A 23,438-nucleotide genomic window follows, 5' to 3' on the forward strand; every position below is an offset into this window, starting at 1 on the left:
AGACTCATTAGAATTTTTTCATTTAAATATCTTGATCTGTGTATCCATATTTGTGTGTGAAAGAAACAACAAATTGAATTAAATTAGTCCTTATTTAAGACGTATTTGAAATGGTCTAAATCTGATGTTCTTAGTGAGTTCCACAATTTCCAAATCAGATGGAAAAAAAAAAAATTGTTAGCAGTTTAGAAAACAGCCAAATTAATACACATTTTTAAAATGTTCTATTTCCACAAACTTGTATACTGAAAATTAACTGGTCGGGAAATCTAGGAAAGATTCCGAGCATGTGCCTGTGTCCTACACACAACTACTCTATCCCTGAAAAACAGAGACACAAAAAAAGCAGCGAACCTAATTCCCAACCTGGACGACCCATGGGCAGATGTACTGACTGGAGCTCATTCTCAGTGCAGGTAAGGGCTTGCACTCACCGAGCATGCCGTGAGCTGGGGAGCGGGTCACCCTCGGGCCTGGGCACCGTGCCATTCAGATGCAGGCAGATGCCAGGGTGAGAGAGCATCTCACCATCCACGAGACAGCACCAGCACTGTCCTGCCTCTCCTGGCACAGCTCCTCACAGAGCCCGCAGTGCTGCGGTCACTGATCGAGGGCTCATGGGCAACGCTCTCGTGTTGCTGCCTGTCTCACGTCTTGCCTTCCACAGATGTTGTCTCCTCAGGTTGCCGGAAAAAAGCAGAAAGGGAACTATCTCTGCATTAATGGGAGCGCTAGGACTGGGTGTGAGTGCAGTACTTCTATGGGAGACGTAAAGCACAATGGAAATTTTCTTTACCTGCTCATCATTCATATGTGGGCTCTAAGTATAGACTGATGGCATATGTATCGTCAGTGGTAATAAGAAACATTAGTGAGAATGCTGTACTGAGAAAGAGAATTAGTGGATGATTGTGGGAAGGTTCACAATACTCAGTATTTTCAAATTACGGTCAACAGAGGTGCATGTGCTACCACTAATGCAACAGATTTCCCAAGCCCTATGACAGTATTCAAAAAATAATCACAGAGCTGCTGACATTCTTTCCTGCAACGGTTTGTACACTATTTAAGGATGAAATTGCTCCAGAGTGATTTACAGAGGAAATAAAAAAAAATCAAAACATCTTTTCTGACCATACCGTTGAGAAGAGGCTGTCCTCCATGTACACTCCTTGACACCACTGCACTGTGAACATCTTCAGGAAATCCAGTCTTGCATGACATATCTTCACAGGTTGCTTTTATCGGTGCCTGAAATGCAAGACAAAATTTATGTAATACTCACAGCCCTCATTCACTGGAGAAACATTCCAGTTGGCATATACTACATTTTGCTGCTGTTTTGTACAAGCAGAGTCTTTGTTTCTGAATGGTTGCAATTAGGACCGCGAGGGCAAAGGGTTAATCTTTCTGATAAATGGAACGGAAGGAACTAATCCCACTCGTCTGGTAAGATCTAAATAATACACAATCTTGATTCTTCTGACAACTGAACATTTCCACTAAACCAGCCATCGAGACTGAAAGGAAATCATACGGGGAACAAAAACATTCCTTCCTCTGGAAATAAATGTTGCACAAAACCCATCGGCAACTTTTTCACACTGGAACAACTTCAACTGCTGATTTACAATGCCTTATTTAGAGTATTTCTATGTGAGGCTGCACCAGAACAAGTAAACTAAGATAAAACGCTACATTTGCAGTAACTTAGAAGAACTTGTATTTGTGTTAGCATTCAAATGGATATCATATAAAGCCAAATGTTTCCAATGCAATCTCCTTCTATTTCAAAGGGACGCCAAGTTAAAAGGAGAGCAGCTCATTATTAAATTTGCACAAGGGAAGAGCAGAGCCACTGAAACTGTTTGTTCTCTCACGTTCTTAAGGAGTTTCATAAATGCCTTTTTATTAAGAAATATAATACAGCATTTGGAAACTTGTTTGTTCTGTAGTGTTCCATGTTCAGAAGATACTTCTGATAGCTACACTTGTTTCCAGGAAAGTTTGTTGCGTAGTTGAAAAAAGCCCATCCAATGTTCTGCGGCAAAGGACTAAAATTTCTTTTCAGTGAATCGTTTGTGTCTCATTTTAGAACTGCACAAGACAACAGCCCACCTGACATGTGGCTAAGTGACCATACATAGCAAAACTCCTTTCACACTGCACAAGGCAGAGAGGCCAGCTCCCACGCCAGTCTCAGATGAGACACATCCAAGAAATCGCAAGAGCCCTCGCACAATCTCAAACACACCTACATGCCAAGTGAAGGCCTATCCATGTGCATGCCCAGATGTAGTATATGGTCTTTGACAGCACGAGCAACTGTGCTGCTATATCATACTCAAATCTGATCAAGACTTAAATTAGATTTTCCTTTTTACTTTCCCAGACGGGCTTCCATCAAGCAGACCTACTCAAGGCTGTGTAAGCACGTCTGCATACACTTGGCAAAGAAAGCCCTACAGGAAAAAGAAAAAAAGAGATGGAGAAAGAGGAGATGATGATGTTACACCCGTTTAGCATAGTAACCTCATGGAAAGAGAGCATTACAGCTGGGGTGGGACAGGAGCATCTCAGACCACAAAGGTTCCCTCAGGGAACAGGGACTGGGCAGAAGCATAATCTCTCCACTGACACACGTGGCCAAGCTCAGCATGCCAGCCCCTATTAGAATAACTTTATCAATAACACAAGGAAGCATTTTAACACTTTGCATTGCACTTACACCAGCCTGATCATATCTAAGCAGCTCAACACTGACACTAGCAAAAAAAAAAAAAAAAATTTAAAATTTACTACCTTACTCCCAAGTTAATGCACTATCCAGGTAAGCTCCCAGTAAAAGAACTTGTAATTATGAAGTGTCAGGTTAACTTAAACTATGTTGTGGACTTAACTGTGACTCAAGTATATTGCAGGTATGTACAATTACATATGTACTTTAAAATGTTTATATGGGGACCCTAAAGAGAAAACAAACATAAAGCAACAGTTTAAGTTACCATGGGACTATATTACCTGCAAAGCTGGAACTTGGCTCTGTAACTAAGCCCCAACAGTCCATATACACATTGAGTTTTTAAGATAAAAAGATGGTATATTAAAAGTAATTACGATTCCAACTGCCAATTTCATCAGCTTTAGAACTCAAATCACAGGTTTGATAAGGTTTCTATAATTTGAAAGAAAAATAGTAAGACCCATTTAAACTACTGCACAAAAGATGACCTCAAAGCAAATGTGGTGGAGAAGAAAAAAAAAATAGCCTTTCATGGTACCTTTGAAACAAAAAGGTCCTGGGTGGGTAGCTGAGGAGATAGCAGGATTTTTAACAACACTGCACTGATGCGCCTGGGAATCTTTCAGCCTTTCCAGTAATCTATATGTACTAAACAGCTCTTATAAGCTGAAACAATGCCCACTGAAACAAAGGCTGGGGGACATGAATAGAGCGCCTTCTTTATTCTTTCATTTGCAGCCATCAGTTTCATCTGGAAACAAAAGACTGTACTCTGCTCTCCAAAAACAGCCCTTTGTAAAGGTTGTTCGAGAATAAAAACACAAGGCAAGGAAGAATTCAAATTTTCAGCAATTCTTAATCACCCTATGTCAAGCGTTTTGAATTAAGTAGAAGTTGTAGCTTCAGACACACTGGGTCATATCAAGTTCAGCCTAAGAGTACTGCAAGACTTAAACCATCTTAACTCTAAGCAAAAGAGGATGCTGAAATATTTTTATTCCCTTATCTGGGGCAAAAGGGGAAAGCTAGTGAAGATTATGGGGCACATTATTGTAATTTACAGGATTTTGTGTGATTAGTACAATTCCCAAGACTATTTCAAACAGAAGATAATATTACTTGGACATTCATCTACAGAAGGACACTACTTAAGAAACTATCTTTTAAGATGGAAAGCAATTACCTTAGCTTGCACCCATAAAAAACCTTTGAACAAGCTCAGCACTTGGAAAATTCTCCTCTCAAGTACTAACAGACTTTGCTAAAGCAAAATAGGGTTACCACTGAGAAACTATTCTGCTTTGCTCATCCTTTATGGTTTATTTAGTAATATTTAACCTCAAAATGAGTAACAAGCATTACTATCTCCAGATGCTAAAGAGCTAACACCTAGTCAAACGTTGGCGTCCGATCATGCATATAAACTCAGTACTGTAGATCTCAGATTAAATGCAATTGGCAAACTGCAATTGTGAAGCAACATGATGTAAATTAGAAGTCCTCTGTCAAAGTTATTATTCAATCAATTAAAAGAATTGGCCATTTTGATATACTTATGGCAGTTAAGCCTGCAGTATTCATACCCTGCTCCTCAGTTACTTGAGTTTCATATCTAGATATCTAAGTATCTAGAAACCTGTGGTTTAATTTCAAGGTTGTATTCCAGCTCTATTTTAAAAAGTTACAAACAACAACCTGTTGACAATCTGAACTTCATAATTCTAAAGGATTTGCGTTTAAGTCTTTTTCTAAACACCACCAGTAATAGTCTTCCAACAATACAGGCCTCACACTTGTGAAAAGATTGTAAGTTAAAACAAGAATTGTCAACACAACTAGTGTTGACAGTTCTGCACTAATACCTCTTTCCAATTTCCATACTTTCTAGAAAGTAGCAACATTTAGAATGCAATTCTGTAAAGAAACGTCTATTTAAAAATGCAAGCTCACCATTGTAGAAGCGATTTTGTATCACAACACACATCCTAAATTTGCAGAATTGGTCTCTTAAACACAGCTTCCAAACAGGGTTGATCTTGTTCTCTCTGCGTACGCCGTACACCACTGGAGCTCACTAGCAGCTATTAATCTGAAATATCAAAGTCCCTGTTTTTCCACTGTTTGCATCTGCATGTACTACAACGTTAGATTTCTTAATATTGATTGTACCAAAACGCAAGGGAAGTTGTTTTTGCAAGACTGCTTTCCTTTATGCTCAATGTAGCTTACTCCTACAGGAAAAAAAAGCCCAGGTAGTAAAATGAGAAACGGAGCGGTATGCGTCAGAGAAAATATCATACTATACAGTTATAATTGGACATAGTACAGCTGCTAGTTGCCAAGTCCAGCCAATTCAGAGGACATTATTGCACGAAGCTCAAAACAACGTCTGACATAATTATATGTATGACAGAACAGGAACGGGGTATTTGAGCTCTTCCTCCTTAATAACCCATGTTAATTTGCAATCATGACAGTAATATTCAGCTTAAGCACAGATCACAGAAATATTTGTGACTGTGTTTAAAGACTGGGTGTTTCCTCATTAATTTAAAGGCCAAGATGGTACCCAATATTCATTCACAACTTAGGTAACTCTAGGGATCATTCTGTCCCTTTTTAGTTTTGTGTACATACATCACCTTACCCAGAGGGATATGGTGTACAAGGTGGGTCTTATTTTGTGACAAGCTTCTAGTTACTGCCATAAGGCATAGGGAAGATACTCCACAGGATGACAGACCCATCTCTGAAATGCTTTACATGCTAAACTTGAAAACATTCAGCAACTCCTTCTTAATCTCTGACTTGCTGCAAAGAAGAGCTGCAACAGTTTATACCCTCACGGTATTCAGTATTCCAGCAAATGTAGTCAACTACAATTTGTTTCCAACCGTAGATTGCAACTAGAGAAAAAGAAAAGTGCCTTCCATTCAAATTGTTCTGGAAGACAAAAGCTTCCAAAGTGGGTGCCAGGCTACATCCTCCCAGAGGTCATTCAGTTACACCAGAAAGGGCTTTCGTTATGCCATCTTCGCTTCTAATTAGTGCTCTACTTCATGAACCAGGAGATTTTAGATCTGAAAATGCAGCTTCGTAAACCAACACTTAAAGCTCTCAAACGCTTTCCCAAAATAACACAGTCTGCAGCTTTTATGCTACCATCTGGTTTAAAATAAGTTGCCTTAAACCACCGCTGGTTACCACAGGTTACCGTAGCTTTACAAATTAGACAGTGTCTAAAACGTGTTCGTAGCCTTTTCTGTTAACCCCAACTGAGAGACAACAGGGACTCCGTTCATTTGCTTTACTGAACACAGAGACATTTATTGACATCTCTGATACAGCACAAAGCCGTAAGCCAGTTTGGACTTTCCACTTCCCCCAACCAGGAGAACGTAGAGTGCTGCATCTTCCAAGACGTGCGGTTCTCCAGACAAGCCACAGCTCCTATCACAGAAGGATGTCTTAAAGTTTCAACTGCCATAACAAAACCAAATAGAATTTCTGTAAGTCTAAGTCACATTTTTCAATATTAAAAAACCCCAAATCAGCCCTATGTTTGACTGTACCTTCTCATTTCTCTGATAGAGGAAACCACCTCTCTCAGATTTGATAATAGCCATTGTATTGCTCACGTTGAACATCTCTGCCCATGGAAACTACTGCTAATGCGTACAGGAGGATGCTGCATTTTCCCAGCCTTCGGGGGAGGCCTTGCAAGGCCTATCTGGAAAAACCCTTTTGGGGGATCACAAAATTTTAACTATGTCTTCAGCTGCTGGGTGATAATTATATGCTAATTATAAGGAATGGAGCAGTCCCTAAAGGAGTCTGTTGGTAAAAATATATTTTTTAAATATGTCAAGGAGTGCCTAGAGGAGAGGATAAACGTGCCTTCTGGAAACATGATATTTAATTAATTGCACGAATACTGACTAAAATCAAATAGTTTAAGTGAAACGTTGAAAAGATTTGCCAGCAATATACCTTCCACCTTGGAAGCTGCTGATCCCGTACCCGTTTTCATAAGCCATTTAAAACCAGAAAGCCTAATTTCCTCTGTTTATTCAGACAGAGCTCCAACCATCTTTCAGTGAAAACTGCAGGATCAACTCAAATAATGAATCATGCAGATTTGGTTATACACCTGGCAAGGTGAATGGCAGCACGGCCCGACACCCAGGTTAAAATGGTCCCTCTCAGATCACTCACAAACTACAAACATGCTTTGGCAAAATACAAATTTTCCCTAAACTCACCCTGCAATAACGTACAACACCTTTTTTTCCTCTCAAGACTTGCCTCTACGAATGCCAGTATTAATTTGGCCAATCAGTGAGTCTCGGTTCAGTGGCAGGTGAGGAGAAGTGCTGTTATAACTACCATTGCTATTGCAAAAGAAGTTAAGTATTCCTTCTGTTTTCATCACTCTCCACTCCTGATATGTCTCATTGCATCTTATGCACAGCTAGTGCCGCTGGGTTAGTGGAAGTATAACAAAAAGCAATTTAAAATAAGAACGCCTGGGAACATTAGAGGTTGCACAGGCTTTGGCGACCAGATTTGTGTTCTGTATGCGTACATTGTTTGAAATAAATTTTCATCCTAATGGGAGCGCTGGTGAACTATTGAATCTATTGCAAGTTTTCTAAACTTTTTCTTTTAACCTAAAAAAGCATTTACAAAGTGAGGCAGAAAGCAAGTTGAACTGGTAAACGGTCCTCTTACTCACGCAAGAAAAGCCATTCAACAATTCCTGCTTCTTACCACATGACAAAAAGACCCTTACGCAAGACTGTCTGTATTGAGTAAAAATAACTTTACTCACGACTTCCTCAAGCTATTTTTAAATATACACTTCTGTCACAACTAAACTGTCTTATGTGTTACAGTATTCAGTTATTAAAAAAAAACTAATAAAAGAAATTATTGACACAAAAGCGTCGTTGCAACTAATTAAGATTGGACATGACAGGGCTCTTCCAGGGATGCTTCTGGGAGTTCCTCCAGTTTCTGGGAGCAGAAAGAAAAACAATAGATAGGAAGTTATTGAATTACACCCTCTTGACTAGATGTAGTTCAAAATACGATCATTTTGGGCAGTATTTTAAAAACTGGTACCATAAAAACTATACATTCCTCCTTCTAGCACATTGAGCTGCATGCCTAGGTAGCAGTACTACCCACGGAGAGAGAGAGCAGTAGAAGGCCTTCTAGAAAACACCTAACATTTATTAAAAATACATAAATTGACAATAAAAGAGAATATATACCTTCTGTTACATCAGCAGCACATACATTTCTGAGCTTGCTACAATATCTGCTCAGATAATCAGAACTTGTTTAATACACATAATTATCTTCTATTCTGCCAACCAATTATTTCAATTCCAAAAATTCATTGCCGACTTACGCGACCTTATCTGTCCTATAATGGATGCAAAATGTAGTTGCAAAAAAAAAAAAGTCTTTTCACAAAATAATTTTTAAAATAATATCTCCAGTTCTGTAATTATCTGAATTTTGAGGATGTGTCAGTGATATCACTATCATCTAGACCAGACAGACAAGGATTAGAGAGCTCTTTGCTGCAATATCCTGCCACATTTAACTTTTCAGATAGATTCTTTGAAGACAAAGCAAAACCAGAACAGAAAGATCCACATCCAAAAAGGCTGAGCCACTCACATAACTATCCTGTTCTGGGGCTTATGAATAGCATTATAAAATGCATCCAATTCACTTTGAAAAGAGCTAATGATGTTGAAGTCTGATTTGTTAGAGAGAGACACCCTGAAACTCATTTTTGTGCTTATACAATCACATATTTACTATATTACTTAAAACAGACTGATTTAAGAAAAAAATAATCTAAGACAGGTGTATTATGAGAGACAGAAGATGCACCCACAACACGAGATCTCACTGCCACTTCTGCACAAACCCGTGTTAATATGCCTCATCCCCGATTCTGCCAGCGACTACTGCTGGGGTGATTACGAGAGGGGTGTAGTTGGCAAGAAATACCATCACTGGATTCTCAGCAGAGGCAGCTTAACAGGAGTGTCATTTAGGGTAGTAGCTTTATCATCTGGATACATTTGCTAAGACCTGGAATAAGACCAAAACTGCCTGCAGACAGTAATAACTTACATCCTCTGTCATTGTAGTTTGAATTCAAACCAGTCACCGAGGCACAAAAGACTCCAAACCTGCTTTATTTTTCACTTGTTTCCGATTTAGAAATGGACAACATCCACAGAGTGATCCAATCACCTTTTACATTAAAAACATTATTCCCTTTTTGAGCACTTAATTTCTACTCCCCTTTCCAGTTCATTTCTAACAGTAGTTTCATTCCTGTAAACTCATACTAGCTTTCCCGTTCCTTCCTCAATCCTGTTGTTAGCCCAGTTCCAAAACCTGGAACTGTTGTTTTCGTCCAGAAAAGCAAGCCTCGCTCCTTCTATCCTCTCTTCTGTCAGGTTTTTTCACATGATACTTCCAGACTCATACTCATCTGTTAACCAGCAAAATAAAGTGCAGTTTTCATTCTCTTACATCCCATACATGTTACATATTGCCAGAAATCTAAAGCCCTATTTCCTGAACATATACAGCACCCACAGATCTGCCTTAAAACCTGCTTCCAGTTACAATCTTTCAAGTAACTCCATGAGAGCTTTTCTACATCACTGATGAATAACAAAGCAATCAATAACTCCAGAAAATAAAGGTAGATGGCTCTTGTGTTGCAGAGAAGAAAATCTAAGTAGAAAGGTTCAACATTTTAAAAAGAACCTGAGACAGATAACCTTCTACAAACCAAAAGTAGTAGGTATGATGACAGGAAAAGAAAAAAAGTTAGCACTGCATCTAGCTTGTGAGGGTTCTTTGCCGTATGCACGAAAGAAAGAGGGGAAAAAAAAAAAGCTTTTTAAATGAGTGTTGTACAGACACAGGTCTATAAATCTGATTTCATACCCAAGTTCCAATTCTGTTACACACTATTAAAAATCAACCCTAACCTGATTTAATGGATACCCAAACAAGGGGGAAATTGGATTCCCCAACCGTAACGTGCCAGTGACACTGAGTGATACATAAAAGCAATATGGCTAGTTCCTGTCCTTAATTCATAGCTGGTGCTTTAATTTCAAACCTGCCCCGGGTAGGAAAAAAAAAAAAAAAAAAAAAGAATAAGAGCTTACTGCAGAATTTGTGCTTTAAAGATTTATTGAAATAGGAAGACTAAACAGAACTGAAAGCACATACAATAAACAGCACATAAGGACTTGGGGGGGGGGGGGGGCGGGGAATAAAAGCAGCATGTACTAGGATACAGAGGAGGAAAAAAAAACCCAAACAAACCCAACCAAAAAAATCGACCAGTACAACAAACAACAACAAAAAAAAAAAAAAACCACTCAAAAAACAACCCAGCACAACAACAGTCTGGAAGTGGCATATCACAAGTTTCTGAACAGGGTGGCTGCTCTCACATGGAAGCCGCTCAAGCCCAGCCGGACACTCCTGTGTCACGCCTGCCACCCCCGTGTCCTCTGAAGGCTCAAGGGAAAATCCCCGGCGGCCGCGGAGCAGTGTTTCAGCACCTCGCTCGCCTGGTGCAAAGTCATCAGCCCCCGAGAGTGGCTTAGAAACTGCAGGGCAGGACTCAACCGCCCGGGAACCCCGTGCGGGGATGGGGGTGTCGGAGAGAGGGGGAAGCGGAGACGGGAGGACGAGCGGGCTCCTCCTGCCCTCGTTGCGGCGGAGGCGGCGGGCGCAGCGGCTGCGCTGCACCATGGACAGTGGCTGCCGCCGCCTCCCCCTGCCCTGCGCCAGCCGCTGCGGGAGGGCGCCGCGGCCGCCCCGGCACGCCGTCCCCGCCGCCGGCCTCGCCTCAGCCCGCTCCCCCGGCCCGCCAGAAATGCCCCCACCGTAAATACCATTAAGAGGCGATGATCTGCGCCATCTGTCCCTCAGACTTACCGCCCTCGCCATCCCCGGCGCCACGCCGGATACGAGCTCAGCGAGCGCAAAGCGAGGGGGGAACCCACCGCCTCCCTCCCCACCTACCCCCGGCCTCCGCTCGGGGTCCCCCCGGCTCCCCGCTCCGCCGGGAGGGGAGGCCAAACCAACCACCGCCCCGCAAGCACTGTTGTCCCCGACCTCCCCCTCAGCGTCCCATCAGTCCCGTCTCGGCCCAGACGCTCCCTCGCAGGGGCGCGGGCCCGCAGACCCCTACTTTCTCCACGGAGGGACACACGGAAGCACAGCGGCCGGTGGTGCCGGGCGCTGCCCCGAGCCCCGGGGCTGCCTGCTCGGGACCCCGCCGCTCAGGGCAGGCAGGGAGCCCGCCCAGGCCGCCCCGGCGAGGCCGCCGGGGGGGGGGCAGCAGCAGGACTTTGATAATAATAAATTAAACACTTCGGAGCCCGAGCCCGTCCCAGTGGAAATTCCCGTTAACAGCAGGGGGTGGGGAAGCCCAGCGCCCAGGCGGAGGCTGATTAAATTCTTCCCGGGAAGGGATTAGCGGGCACAAGAGCCGGGGGCGACCGAGGCGCGGCCCGCAGGGGCCCGCAGCCGCCCGAGGAGGGGCGCGGGGGCTGCTCCTGCCTGGCACCTCTCTGGCACCCCCGCCCCCCCTTCCCCACGCGGGGTGGAGGGGATGATGTCCGCTCCGTCCCTCCTCTCCGGTACTTTGGTTCCCACCCCGCGCTCACCGCGGGGCCGAGGTCCCGTCCTCCAGCCGGCCGAGCGGATACCGGACAGCCTCCACCCTCCCCCGGCACCTGCTCTCCCAGGAGCGAAGGGGGGAATTCGCGTCCCCTCAGCGGCGGCGCCGCCACCTCTCACGTCCCGGGGACCCCCCTCTCCCTCTCAGCCGGCCTGGGGCACAAGCTCCCCTCTCCCCGGAGCGCAGCCCCGGTGGCGGGGCTGCCCCCGAGCAGGTGGCTCCGCGCGAGCGGCCAGAAGCTACCCCGGGGCACCCCGGCCGCGGAGACAGCGGCGGCTGCCGCCTTCCCCTACTCCCTCCCTCCCTGAGACCCGTACCTCGGCGGCCGAGCCCCCCCTGGCCCTCCCACCTTCTCCGGGCACCGCCGCCCGCAGGGGAACAAAGAGACGCAGCCCGGCCCCGCTCCCCGCCGGCGGTGCTTACCTGCTGCAGGGCCGCCAGCACCATCAGCGCCAGCGGCGGCAGGATCCGCGCCGGCGCTCCCGCTACCCGGCACATGGAGGCGAGGAGGGACGGCGGCAGGGCGGCCCCCAGCAGTCCCGGAGCGCGGCTGGAGCCCGCGGAGCGGGGCGAGGGGAGCAGCGGGGAGGGTCGGGCAGCGGCAGCTGCCGGGGGCTGCGGACGGCGTCTGCCCCCGCCTGCCGGGGCCGGCTGCCGCGGCGCTGGCTGCCGGCTGCCGCTCTAGCTCATGGGCAGCGATGCAGCGGGGGAAGAGAGGGGGAGAGAGAGAGAGAGGCGGAGGATGGGTGAAACTCAGCTCTGGGTCAGGCTGCTTTTCTCTCTGCCGAGCCCCCTCTGCGGTGCAGAGAGTGGGCAGGGAAGAAGAGGAGGAGGAGGATGGGCGAACAAAAGGCTGGGAGATAAGAAAGAAGTAGTCGCTGCTGCGAGGCCGGTGCGGCGGCTCCCCTCGGATGGCTGCCTTCCCCACGCCTGGATCGTGCCCGCCTCGCTCCTCCCGCCGGTGCCCCCCAGCGAGCTCGGGCAGGCGGCTCCTCTCAGCGCCTCAGCCCGGGCACGCCAGCACCGCCGCTGCTCCAGCCCTGCTGCATGCTCGCCCCGCACTTTCTCTCTCCCTCTTTCTTCTCCTCCCTCCACCCCTCCCCCTGCACGCAAAACCCTCCGCTGAAGCACAATGATAACAATACCCCAGCAGCCTCTGCCTGCCGTGCCTGTGTCTATGCGCTCGCCCGGTGCCTGCCTGCTGCTGGCAGCACCCCCTCCGCCTCCCGTCGCTCCCTGTCGGCCGCGCGGCCAATGGGAACGGCACGGCAAGCGGCGGGGACCGCCGCTGCCTGTAAGTACTCCTGCTCCTCCTCGGTCTCCAGAGAGCCGGCGCTGGGGGCAGCTGGGCAAGCACCAACGCTAATTCACCCAGCAACGCTAAGGGCAGAGGGGGAATAAATCTCAACCCACCAACTTGGTGTGCTGCAATTGTTTGGGGGGCGAGGGGACAACTTGCTGGGGAAGGAAGGACCCGTCCCCGCCGTACTCGGTAGGGGACGGTCGATGCAGCCAGAAGCTGCGGGGACGTCGGCGGTGCCCAGCCCGGGGCCCTGGGACGCCCCTGCCCGCCCCCCGGGTGCTGGGAGCATTTTTTCCCTCCCCTCCCTCCGGTGTTGTTTTGGTTTTTTTTTTTTTTTCAAACTACCTGCTGAATTTTATCAGCAAATGTTTTCAAAAGCTTGGCCGGAGCTGCAGACCGCCGGTCCAAAAATGTGAGAGCGCATAACGGAACGGGGGAGTGTTGCTGAGTGAACAGTTACAGAAGTAAGTATCAGTGCTGGGTCATTTGCAGAGCTGCAAGGATTTTCGCCCACAGGTCACTGAGCAAAGTTGTTTTGTGTCCGTGCATCAGAGCTCCCATCCTGGGACATAATAAGAGGAGGATTTGTAGGTATTGGCCCCTAGACAATCTCATGAAGCGTTGATTCAAAATAGTTCATTATTTATTTTACAGCACTATTTTACAGTTGAACTTGCAAGAAAAATACTCAGTTGCTGCCTTCACTCCCCCGCTTTAGAAAAGAATGCAAACCGCCATGCTCATGTTTTAAAAGGGAACAGCGGATTTGCTTTTGTATTCTGTCGGGAAAAGGCAGGGTAAGTATATGCTTGTACGATGCTGATTTAATTAGCGTCGAAATTAAAAATACCGGTCGCTTGCGAGCAGCGATGCAGCTGTTTACCCAAGTCAGGGAGAGGGAGAAAGAGCCAGAAGCGGTGCGGGGCGATGCGCACCCGACGGTGCCGGTTGCGGAGCCGGTGCCGCGCCGCCCGCCGCCTCCGCGGGGCAGGGCAGGGCCCAGGCAGCGGGCAAGGCAGGAGCCACCTGCAAGCGTTAAAAGCCAAATGAGACTCAGCCGAGGAGAGGCAGCCCCAACTAGAAAAACAGCCCCCCCGCCCTCTTTAAAGTTGTAGCCCATGAAATTGTACCGAGGCCAGCAGTTGTGGACAACAATAAATGAGGGAAAAAACGGCTGGTAATGAGCTTCTGCATTAAAATTTAACCCAGGACTGAGGGAAAGTAAGCAAGAAGGGCACAGCTGATGTTTATATCCTGTTACAAGGAAGGCTTTCCCGGGTTTGCACCTGACAGAGCATGTGTTCGATCTCTTCAGCAATTCTAATGTCTTTGCTTGGATTTGCTTATGAAATGGTGTCTTTCCCCTAGTAACAGATTTCTATTTGTATTTTCTGGTAGGTAGACATGATATTAACATTTACTAATGGCTGTATTTGAGCATTTATTCACTCTTAATAAGTGTTCTACAAAATGCAAAGCACACAATATTAACAACTCCATAAACCAACTGCCTAATAAGAGTAATTACCTATCATCTAAATGAGCCTGGCCTTTCATATCCCTCTACCCATCCAACCCTAAAGGCCTGAAAAAATAAAAGGCTCTGCAGCATATCTGGAGAGTTACCAGATCTGAGCTCTGTCTGATGCTTCTTACGGTTCTACTGCTGCCTTTAAATTTACTTAGTAGAAATAGTAACACTGGCAGAAAAATTGCTTTTGCCAACACCGTTTTACTGAATCTTTTAACCTTGAACAAGTTTCTATCAAGCAGTTGTTTCCCTCATTTACACAATCATAACCAAAAGTTTCCTCTGGCTCATGTAGTTTCCTAATTCTGGGTACTGTGATAAAGAGAAGCTAAGAGAGCAGGGGTGGGTTATAGCTTTTGAGGTATAATCTCTGCACTACATCTCTTTATGGGTGAGAGGCGTATGTTTGGGAAAGCAGAGCAGAGGAGAAACTTGAGCATTGCTTCCAGATATGGATGACTCCTCAGGGTTTACGCTTTTCATCTGTAGCATAAGCCCAAGAGAACAGCTTCCCCACCCCCCGAAATAATCTAGCATTGAGTAGGCATAGCTGGAGATTCAGAGTTAGAACTGTAACTAGCTGGAGATCATCAACCCTTTTCACGTGTATCATGCAAAAGCCAACAATTGGTGGCGATTTCTGGCCAAGATTCAAACAACTGATTTAGAACTCAAAGGATTTATCTCATAACTCAGCCACAGATTGCATTTATGAGTGTGTTTTAAGCAGTATAAAAATAACGGACATAAGTTAATGTTCAACCTAGGAGATCTCAAGGGCTTCCAGAAAAACCTTGTTAAAATTCCATGATTAAGTGGAAGAGAGGATTAGGGTAATTCCCATGTTAGTCATGGAGTTGAGTCTCTCTTTCAACTTGTCCAAATTAATTTTCATTCCTAGAGTTCACAAAAATTCTTTAAAAAATGAATGTTTTCAATTTGGAACATACTAGATTGCTCATGGCTTCAAATATTTTGGAAAAAAAAAAACCCTTTTCCCTTGTGGGCCTATCCTTACATTTAATCTGCCAGGTACTGCCACTACTACTCTCCTCAATTCAAATGATGCAAATTAAGCACTTTACTGACAGTTTAGGCCTTGATCTGACAAACATTTATACATGTGATTTCAGCAAATTGAGTCACACTGCACACAGGCATACCACTGTTAGTATGCCTAAGTATTTACAAAATGGAAGGATAAATGTACTGAGCAAAAGTACTAAGGGCATATTAGTTTACCCAGTTTCCTTGTATTCTTCATTACGTACGAGGAAATATTTTTATTTGTTAAAAAGCATCCCCACCTAATTAATGGGTCTGAGGGCATTCAATGCTTATTAGTGAGCTTTATCACAATAGTGGAAAAAACAGTTCCTTACTATGACGTGAAGGCTACACACACTATCAGCTAACCTAGGTTCCTTGGGATATTCTTTTAACAGAAGAGGAAGAAGCACTAAAAAAAACAGAAATTCAACTTTTTAGGACAGTAGTTTTTAACTTGGGCTCTGTGGACCCCAGACTTATTCTGAGCAGTCTGTGACAGGCAATGGGGAAAAAGCAAATTTGTATATTCTGTATAGCAACTTCACCCACATAAAATTCCTAAGAGGGGGAGATTTTTCAGAATTGTAAGATTGTCAGTTGTTGACAACACTTGAAAATGATTGTTTTAGGATGTAGATAAGAATGCACAGCCAGGGAGAATGCAGTTTTATGTAGGTAGCGTCAAGTGGGAAAGAAAAACTGAGCGGCACAGATGCCCAGACAGCTTAAATATTTAAAAAATTGGGATAATTGAAATGTTGTTTTTAGTGCTGCTATCTTTCTGTTACTCCAGTAAAATAACTGTGACCCTTTGAATTATCTGGTCTGAGTGTTTTTTCTAAACATACTTTTTCATTTTGATCACCAAAGTGAACTAAAAAACCCATAAGTTCTAATTGTCCTTTTATTTAAGGAAATAGTCTCAGAAAGAGGGGGAGAAAAAGGCAGTCCTAGCAGTAAGTGATATTCACTTCACTGTATCTTCTTATTTATTACAGAACTTAACAAATTTATCCTCATGGGCTTTTCTGGAACTATAATTACTTGACATGCACAGTCCTGCATGTTTCTCCAGCCTGTTTCTTACATCAAGACAATGCAAGACATGGAAAGGTAACTACAGCTGCAGCAGTTAGTGGGCTGTTCTGCTCAGATTTGAAAATCAGCTGAGTTAGGGTGGAAGAATGTTGTATAGCACAGTTCTGTTTCCGCTTTAGCAACTCTCAGCAACATCAATCTCTTTCTATCGCTATGTATGTAGATATGTATATACATGATTTGGTGGAAGCTAATTTTTTTTTCCTTTTTCTGATAGCTAAATTGTATGTCACCATAGTTCTTTTTCTGTTAATTGCTAGTAACTTTTTCAAAGGATTTCCCTATGGAGAAGAAGGTGAACATATGTAACCCAGATGTGATACAATATATTTGCGTATTGTATAATTGGCTTTATGTCTGTATCCTCAGTTTGTTGATTTGGGAATCAACATAGCCAAGCTTAGTGCATGTCATTTGTTCTTCCAGGCATCTCATTCAGCATCACTGCCCTGTGCCTGCAAGCTGTTTGGCCTGGAGGGTTTCTGTTGAAAATCAAGATAGAGGAAAAGCTCTTCTGATCAGCATAGCATCTCTATGCAGTCAGATATCTTCAACAAAAAAAAGATTCTTTTCCTGAACAAGGCCTTGATCATATGGTGTGGTAAAGGGCTGAGAGGATGACCACTTGTAACAAGGGCCTGTGATAATTTCTAATCACCACAAAAGAAGGTTTTACAGTTTCATAGAACTGCTTCATAGAACTGCTTCATATGGAGTAGGCCAATAGAAGGAGGTGGACTTGCCTCTTATAAAGCTAGCTTCGGTAAATATTTTTTTTTAATTTGCTGATAATTCACTTATTTGAAGTGAAGTATCTCGATTTTCTTGACTGGCTTTCCACTGAAATGAAATAATCATTGTATTGTCTTGAGGTGTTGAGGTTGGAGTGAGTCCAGAGGAGGGCGACCAAGCTGGTGAAGGGTCTGGAGGGTCTGACCTACGAGGAACGGCTGAGGGAGCTGGGGTTGTTTAGCCTGGAGAAGAGGAGGCTCCGAGGTGACCTTATTGCAGTCTACAACTACCTGAAGGGAGGTTGTAGTGAAGTGGGAGTCGGCCTCTTCTCCCAGGCAACTAGCGATAGGACAAGAGGACACAGCCTCAAGCTTCGCCAGGGGAGGTTCAGGTTGGACATTAGGAAGAATTTCTTTTCAGAAAGGGTTATTAGACATTGGAATGGGCTGCCCAGGGAGGTGGTGGAGTCACCGTCTCTGGATGTGTTTAAGAAAAGACTGGACATGGCACTTAGTGCCATGGTCTAGTTGACAGGGTGGTGTCAGGGCAACGGTTGGATTTGATGATCCCTGAGGTCTCTTCCAACCTGGTTGGTTGATTCTGTCTTGGGATCAGATATCTTGCTTTTTTTCTGACTCATGCAGTCTGCAGAGTCCCAGGCTCCCTCCTTAGCCATAGCCAGAGTTCACTGATGTGAATGAACCTGTTGGCTTCTCTGAAAATGTATGTATGTAACACCTACAAAACAGGAACATTGGAAATTGCCAGAAGACCAGTCTTATTGCTCTGGACTTCTAGGTAATATAAATTAAGAAAATGGAACCCTAATTGTTCATGGTAAACCAGTGTATATAATAATTTTCTTTAACGAAATTGTAATAATTTGCTTTAATGAAATTGTAAGAGCTGTCATGTGGGTTGCCACTTTAATTATTAACAAGATTGAATTCTCTGGGCTGGTTGGCTGTTTCAAGCCAAGTGCTTTTTGAAAACTTCAGAAAAATCCTTTGTCCTTTTTGAAGAATGAGATGAAGGAAAATATGTCATTTTATTTTTGTTATAAAATTCTTACTGCCATCTCACAGAGGGATTTTACTCCAGGCTCTGGAGCATAGACTTTAACTGTGGAAGAAGCATGATTCTTAGGTTGAGGTTGTACCTTTTTCAATTGCTGTTAAAGTTGACCAAAATCTGGCATTGTTACAGATCTGAAAATTATGTTGTTATAGTCCAGAAGTTTCACAGCTCTATCCCCTGACAGATCTGTCTGCATCTAATATACCTCTTATTCCCTCAACAACTGCTGTGTTGCAAAAATTCTGCAAACAAGCCATCTTCATAGAAGAAGTCAGCATCCCTTATTTGGAGACTGGAGGAGCTGCCCTGGAGTTTCCGATGCTTTCTGTTGTATTAAGCACCGGAGAGGTGGTAGAGACCATCTGTTTTTATGAGTTTGTTGCTGCCCTAGAAAGGCCCCGATAGCACAGAGGAGGAGCTGGGTCTGACATGCATGGAAGGGTAAGCTGAAGGAAAGGGTTGAGACAATACTTCTCTTGGATGCAATACTGGGAAAAAATATTGCAGTGCTTTAAGTTTTCCTTGGTCACAAAACAACAGTAACATATGGCTTCGTCCAGTGAAGAAACTGTTGTCAATGTAAGCTTCATAGATACCTTCCTTTGTCGTGGATTATAATAGTGATAATTATGTTTTCCATAGGAAACATGAAGGTAGAATATAAAATGGCCCAGCATGATAATGTAATTGATACGCTGTTGATACCCTTTTCTGCTTCAGGGAGAGAAAACACAATTACGAAAACTGAGTTTTAGATCACAGTCAATGTTCCCAAAAATTGCAGATTAAAATAAACATATTACCTGGTTTGTTCCAAGGATTCAAGAGTTTTAGAGCATTTAGAAAGTTAGGAAATTGTGGATTCAAGCATCTGCAAAAATGTTTTTATTGACAAGTAGATTAATGATAGTAGTGCTCTTATTAAAAGTGTTTACAATTTGTCTGCAGAAATTCAGTACAAATTTGACATGCAGTGAAGTAGCCATGCAGAAATATTTTACATACTTTCAGAGAAACCTGATGATTAAAAAAAATCTTCCTGGTTTTTGAATCATTTTTACATTAGTAGGACTTCAAAATGGCTTTCTTTGAAATGACATTTTGGAGATCTTCTTTCTGGTTTGCAGTAATGCAAACCTAAATATCCTCAAATGCTATCTGAATTTACATTACTGGATCATTAACCTGAACTTTAGAAAGTCTCTATTTATTCACAGGGGAAGAATACTCTTCTTTGGTTACATGAGACCCCCTGGCAGCCTGGAGACTTGAGGTTTTATCCTCACAGTGCCAGGAACGTCCTGTGGAAAGGCTGATTTCTGCGGGCACAGCTATGCCCAAAACTTAGCTCTTCAAACAATAAAAAGCTTTTTCCTCTGACACTGTGGTTTGTTGCTGTTAACAGCTACCCACCTTGTCTCTTCCCAAGAGGTCTCCATCCCCTGAGCTGGGGGGAACACGTGCTTGCACCCCACTTCAGGTGTTTGCAGTCCACCACATCAGTTTGATCTCATCAACAGTGTGAACTGAACAGCTGAGTGGTTCCCCCAGGTAGCTACCGGGCAGTGGATTAAAAAAATACTTGGTGACTCTGAGGCCGAGGGGCAGGAGGGTTTTTTGGATTAAGGTGTTAACAACTGTCATGGCAGGATGAGGCAGGGCTTCTTTGGCAAAGCCCTGAATCTACATCATTCCTCCTTATAAACTCCGCTTTGCTGCTTCTGACTTTAGGATCAATGGGAGTTGCTTAGTGTTTGTCATGTTCGAAAGTTTGTCCACTTATTTCCTAGAGTCTTAAAAGAAATATTTAGGAGTTGAAATTATTTTTTTTTAAATCGTAGCCCCAAATTTGTTTCAGTACATGTGCAGATTCTGAAAATAAATAAATAGTAAGTAAGTAAGTAAATAAATAAATGAAAGATCTAGGACTTTAGTTCTTTGGTTTTAAAATAAAATCTCGTACTTTTTCTCCACTGCTAATGTATCACATCCACTGTTTTTTATATTTTCTGAAGTCAGAAGGGAATGTTTTCATAATTTATTTTGGCCTCGTCAAAACACAGGCTTAAGGATATTACCTAGTAATTTTCCTAACAGGGCCAAGAACTGGTGCAGAGCAAGGGGATGTTTTTAAGGCAAACGTGGAAGCTTGATTTGGAGTGACAGAATCTACCACAAGTCTTGTTACAGTTAAATTTTCCCAATGAATATGGTTCTTCTGTGGAAAGTCTTACTTCACAAGGTAGGGACAGACACTTTTTCCACTGTCATGGTTTAAATCTGGGCTGACTATTAAAAGATGACAGATGGGCTCTATTCACCCTTTCCTTCCTCAGAAGCGGGGAAGGAAAAGAGAAAAGGGAGAGAGAGTTATGGGTTGGAAAGTTAAAACAGTTTTAAGAAACAATAACAATGAAAAAGAGTATAATAATATTAATAGAAATAATTAAATATAAACAAATACATACAAACCCAAGATCGAGCTCCCCCAATGATGATCATGTCACCACGGGTGCTGCAGGGCAGGCTCCAGGAAATCCTGGACTGGGCTCAGCGATAGATGGGAATTGGATTCAGAAGGCAGGAGAAATGGACAGAGTCCTCTTCAGATGCTGGCCATAGAAGAAGAGAGGACGACCCTTGTGATCCCTCAGCTTTAAACTGAGAATGACGTGTATGGGATGGAATACTTTGTTGGTCAATTTTGGGTCACCTGTCCTGTCTGCTTGTCCCCACAAGCACGACCCCTTTATGGCCTTTCACTTGCGGACCATAAGAGACTTAGCACTGACCTTGGTTTCTATAGGAATAAGTACAAGCAAGAGCCTTTCTGCATGCCATCACAGAATCACAGAATGTTAGGGATTGGAAAGGACCTCGAAAGATCATCTAGTCCAATCCCCCTGCCGGAGCAGGATTGCCTAGACCATATCACACAGGAACGCGTCCAGGCGGGAACGCATCCATGCCATTACCTTGGTAATAACTATAAACTCCAAGTATTATCAATTCTAGAAGCGGACACTGTCTGAAAAACATTTAGTCAGCTTCAGAAAATGCCGTTACTTAGAAGAAACTTAACTGAAAGGAAAAATCACTTAATGGAAAGTTGGTTCTGTCCCAGTCCAAACCAGGACATCCCCCCTAGGCCTGTCTTTGAACCACTTTGGAGAGGGTGCAATATCAGCTGCTGCTGGAACCTAGTCTGTTCCTAGTTGCTGAGCTGCAGACAACAGCAGGAAGCTCAGCATGGGCTAAACACACAAATAGTCACTTTTATTTGCAGAAGGATTTTGCATCCAGCGCTGAGCTTTGTGATGCTGCTACCTGGTCTGATGCTACTGCAGTGGTATCTACGTTGCACAGGAGTTATTGCACAGCCAAGAACAGTTTTCAGAGAAAAACAAATAAACATTGAAAATCCTTATATGCCTCACAGGGTTTGTAGTCAGGCATTCTTTAAGCATGCTTGTGATTTACCTTAAAATTGTTAGATTGGAAATGTTGTATATCTTAGATTAAATGAACGAAAGTCTATAGGCTGACCTTTGATGCAATATTGGTTATAAAACATTGCTGAAGTAGTTGCAGCTTCAACTAGATTTAAAAAAAAAATAAAATTTTAATTTAAAAATTTCTGGTGATGGGGAGTCTAATGTTACCTATGCTAAGTTGTTCCAGTGGATGGTTACCCTTCTCTTTAAAAATGTCTGTGTCATGAGTAGGCTGCGTTTATCTAACTCGTCTAATTTCAGGCATTCACTCTTGTTACTTCTTTCAGCACTAAGATGAAGAGTTGCTTTTTCATGTGTCTGTTCCCTGTGTTGGAACTACAGACCAGTTACCTTTGACAAGTCAAAGCTTTTCCTCATTAAGCTAACTAAATCAAAGTCCTTGAGTATTTCATTAAAACACATAGTTCCCAGTCATTTAATAAATGTTCCAGTTCTTCCATGACCCTCTAATTTTTAACACGCTGCTTGAAATATTGGTGCTAGAACTGCACGCTGTATTTCACCAGCAGCTAGAGTAATTTGAAAAACAGAAGTAATATGTGTACCAGATTTCTACTCAGTGCTCCTGTGTTAACAAATACAGTGATCACATTAACCCTTTGGTCACATTGTTGCTTCAGACAACTCCCCAGTCAGAAACACAGTTTCCCAAAATAGTATTCCTTGCTTTGAAACACACCCTGCCGTATTTGTTCCCAGTCATCTGACTTTTCCAGGAAGAACCCTCATTTTCCTTCACGCTGAAGCTTTTGTAAATACATTCTTTGCAGCTCCACTGCTGGCAGTCTTCCACTTCCATCCCACGCTCATCACTTTACATCTCTCCGTATTCTTCTCTCCTCGCACTGATTTGGAGTCATCATGACCAGATCGCCTCTACAAATATATGCCTTTGGGAAGCCGGGAATGCCCCATTCCACTGCTAAGTAATAGCAAGTTTCCATATCTATTAAAGCAGCCATGTCCCCTTTGATTCTGCCTGAACATGTCCTAGGCTTCTGAAGAGAAGCATGTGTAATCCCACCTGGGTATGAGTCAGTAAGCTGTAAACACATAGGAGATTTTCAGAACTAGTGAAGAAATCTCTCTGAATCTGGGCCTCTTATCAATGGCTAAGAAGTGGCAACAGAGAAGCTGAAGAATAAGGGGACCAGGATAGGACTGCTGATATGGGATGTGCCACAGTTGTGAGGAGCTGAATCGTGGTTGCGTCAAACCAAAGAATTATGTGGTGTTTAGTTATCCATAAAAAACACAGCTGATGTGATCCATGGCTGTACCTTTGCATTCTCTGCACTATGTGCCAGGCCTTGGGTTGGCTAGGAGTTTTGTCCATGAATGTTGCTCTGCCTCACATATATTTCTTCCTGGTGCTGTTACCTCCTGTCCTGGTTTTATGGGGATAAAATTCATAGATCACTTTTCTGCTACATTTTGTTTCAGTTTGTGGCCAGCTGTGGTGTGGTGATCAAGGCCATTAGCAGTTAAACCCAGGGCAGCTGACCCAGGCTGGTGCACAGGTGTATTCTATAACATTAACGTCAGGTCCACTATAAAAGAGAAGCCTTGCTAGAGAAGGGTGGGCCTTTTTTTGCTCTGCTTTCTTTTCCCTCTCAACAGTTGCTATCCTTGGAGCAACTTGTCAT

At 43.8% G+C, this 23,438-nt stretch overlaps 1 protein-coding gene across 1 annotated transcript in view; it reads right to left on the reverse strand.

The window, feature by feature from the left end:
* CDH2 (cadherin 2) overlaps positions 1-11,986 on the reverse strand; it is a 130,168-nt gene extending 118,182 nt beyond the window's left edge. The window contains exons 1-2 of the mRNA XM_068396057.1: positions 11,910-11,986; positions 1,140-1,251 (exon numbers count right to left, since the gene is read on the reverse strand). Of these exons, the coding sequence (XP_068252158.1) occupies positions 1,140-1,251; positions 11,910-11,984 (187 nt within the window). The 5' untranslated portion in view covers positions 11,985-11,986. The remainder of the gene's footprint in view (positions 1-1,139; positions 1,252-11,909) is intronic.
* Positions 11,987-23,438: the final 11,452 nt, after the last annotated feature.

Source organism: Nyctibius grandis, chromosome 3 (assembly GCF_013368605.1).
Source record: "Nyctibius grandis isolate bNycGra1 chromosome 3, bNycGra1.pri, whole genome shotgun sequence".
Classification (NCBI taxonomy): domain Eukaryota; kingdom Metazoa; phylum Chordata; class Aves; order Nyctibiiformes; family Nyctibiidae; genus Nyctibius; species Nyctibius grandis.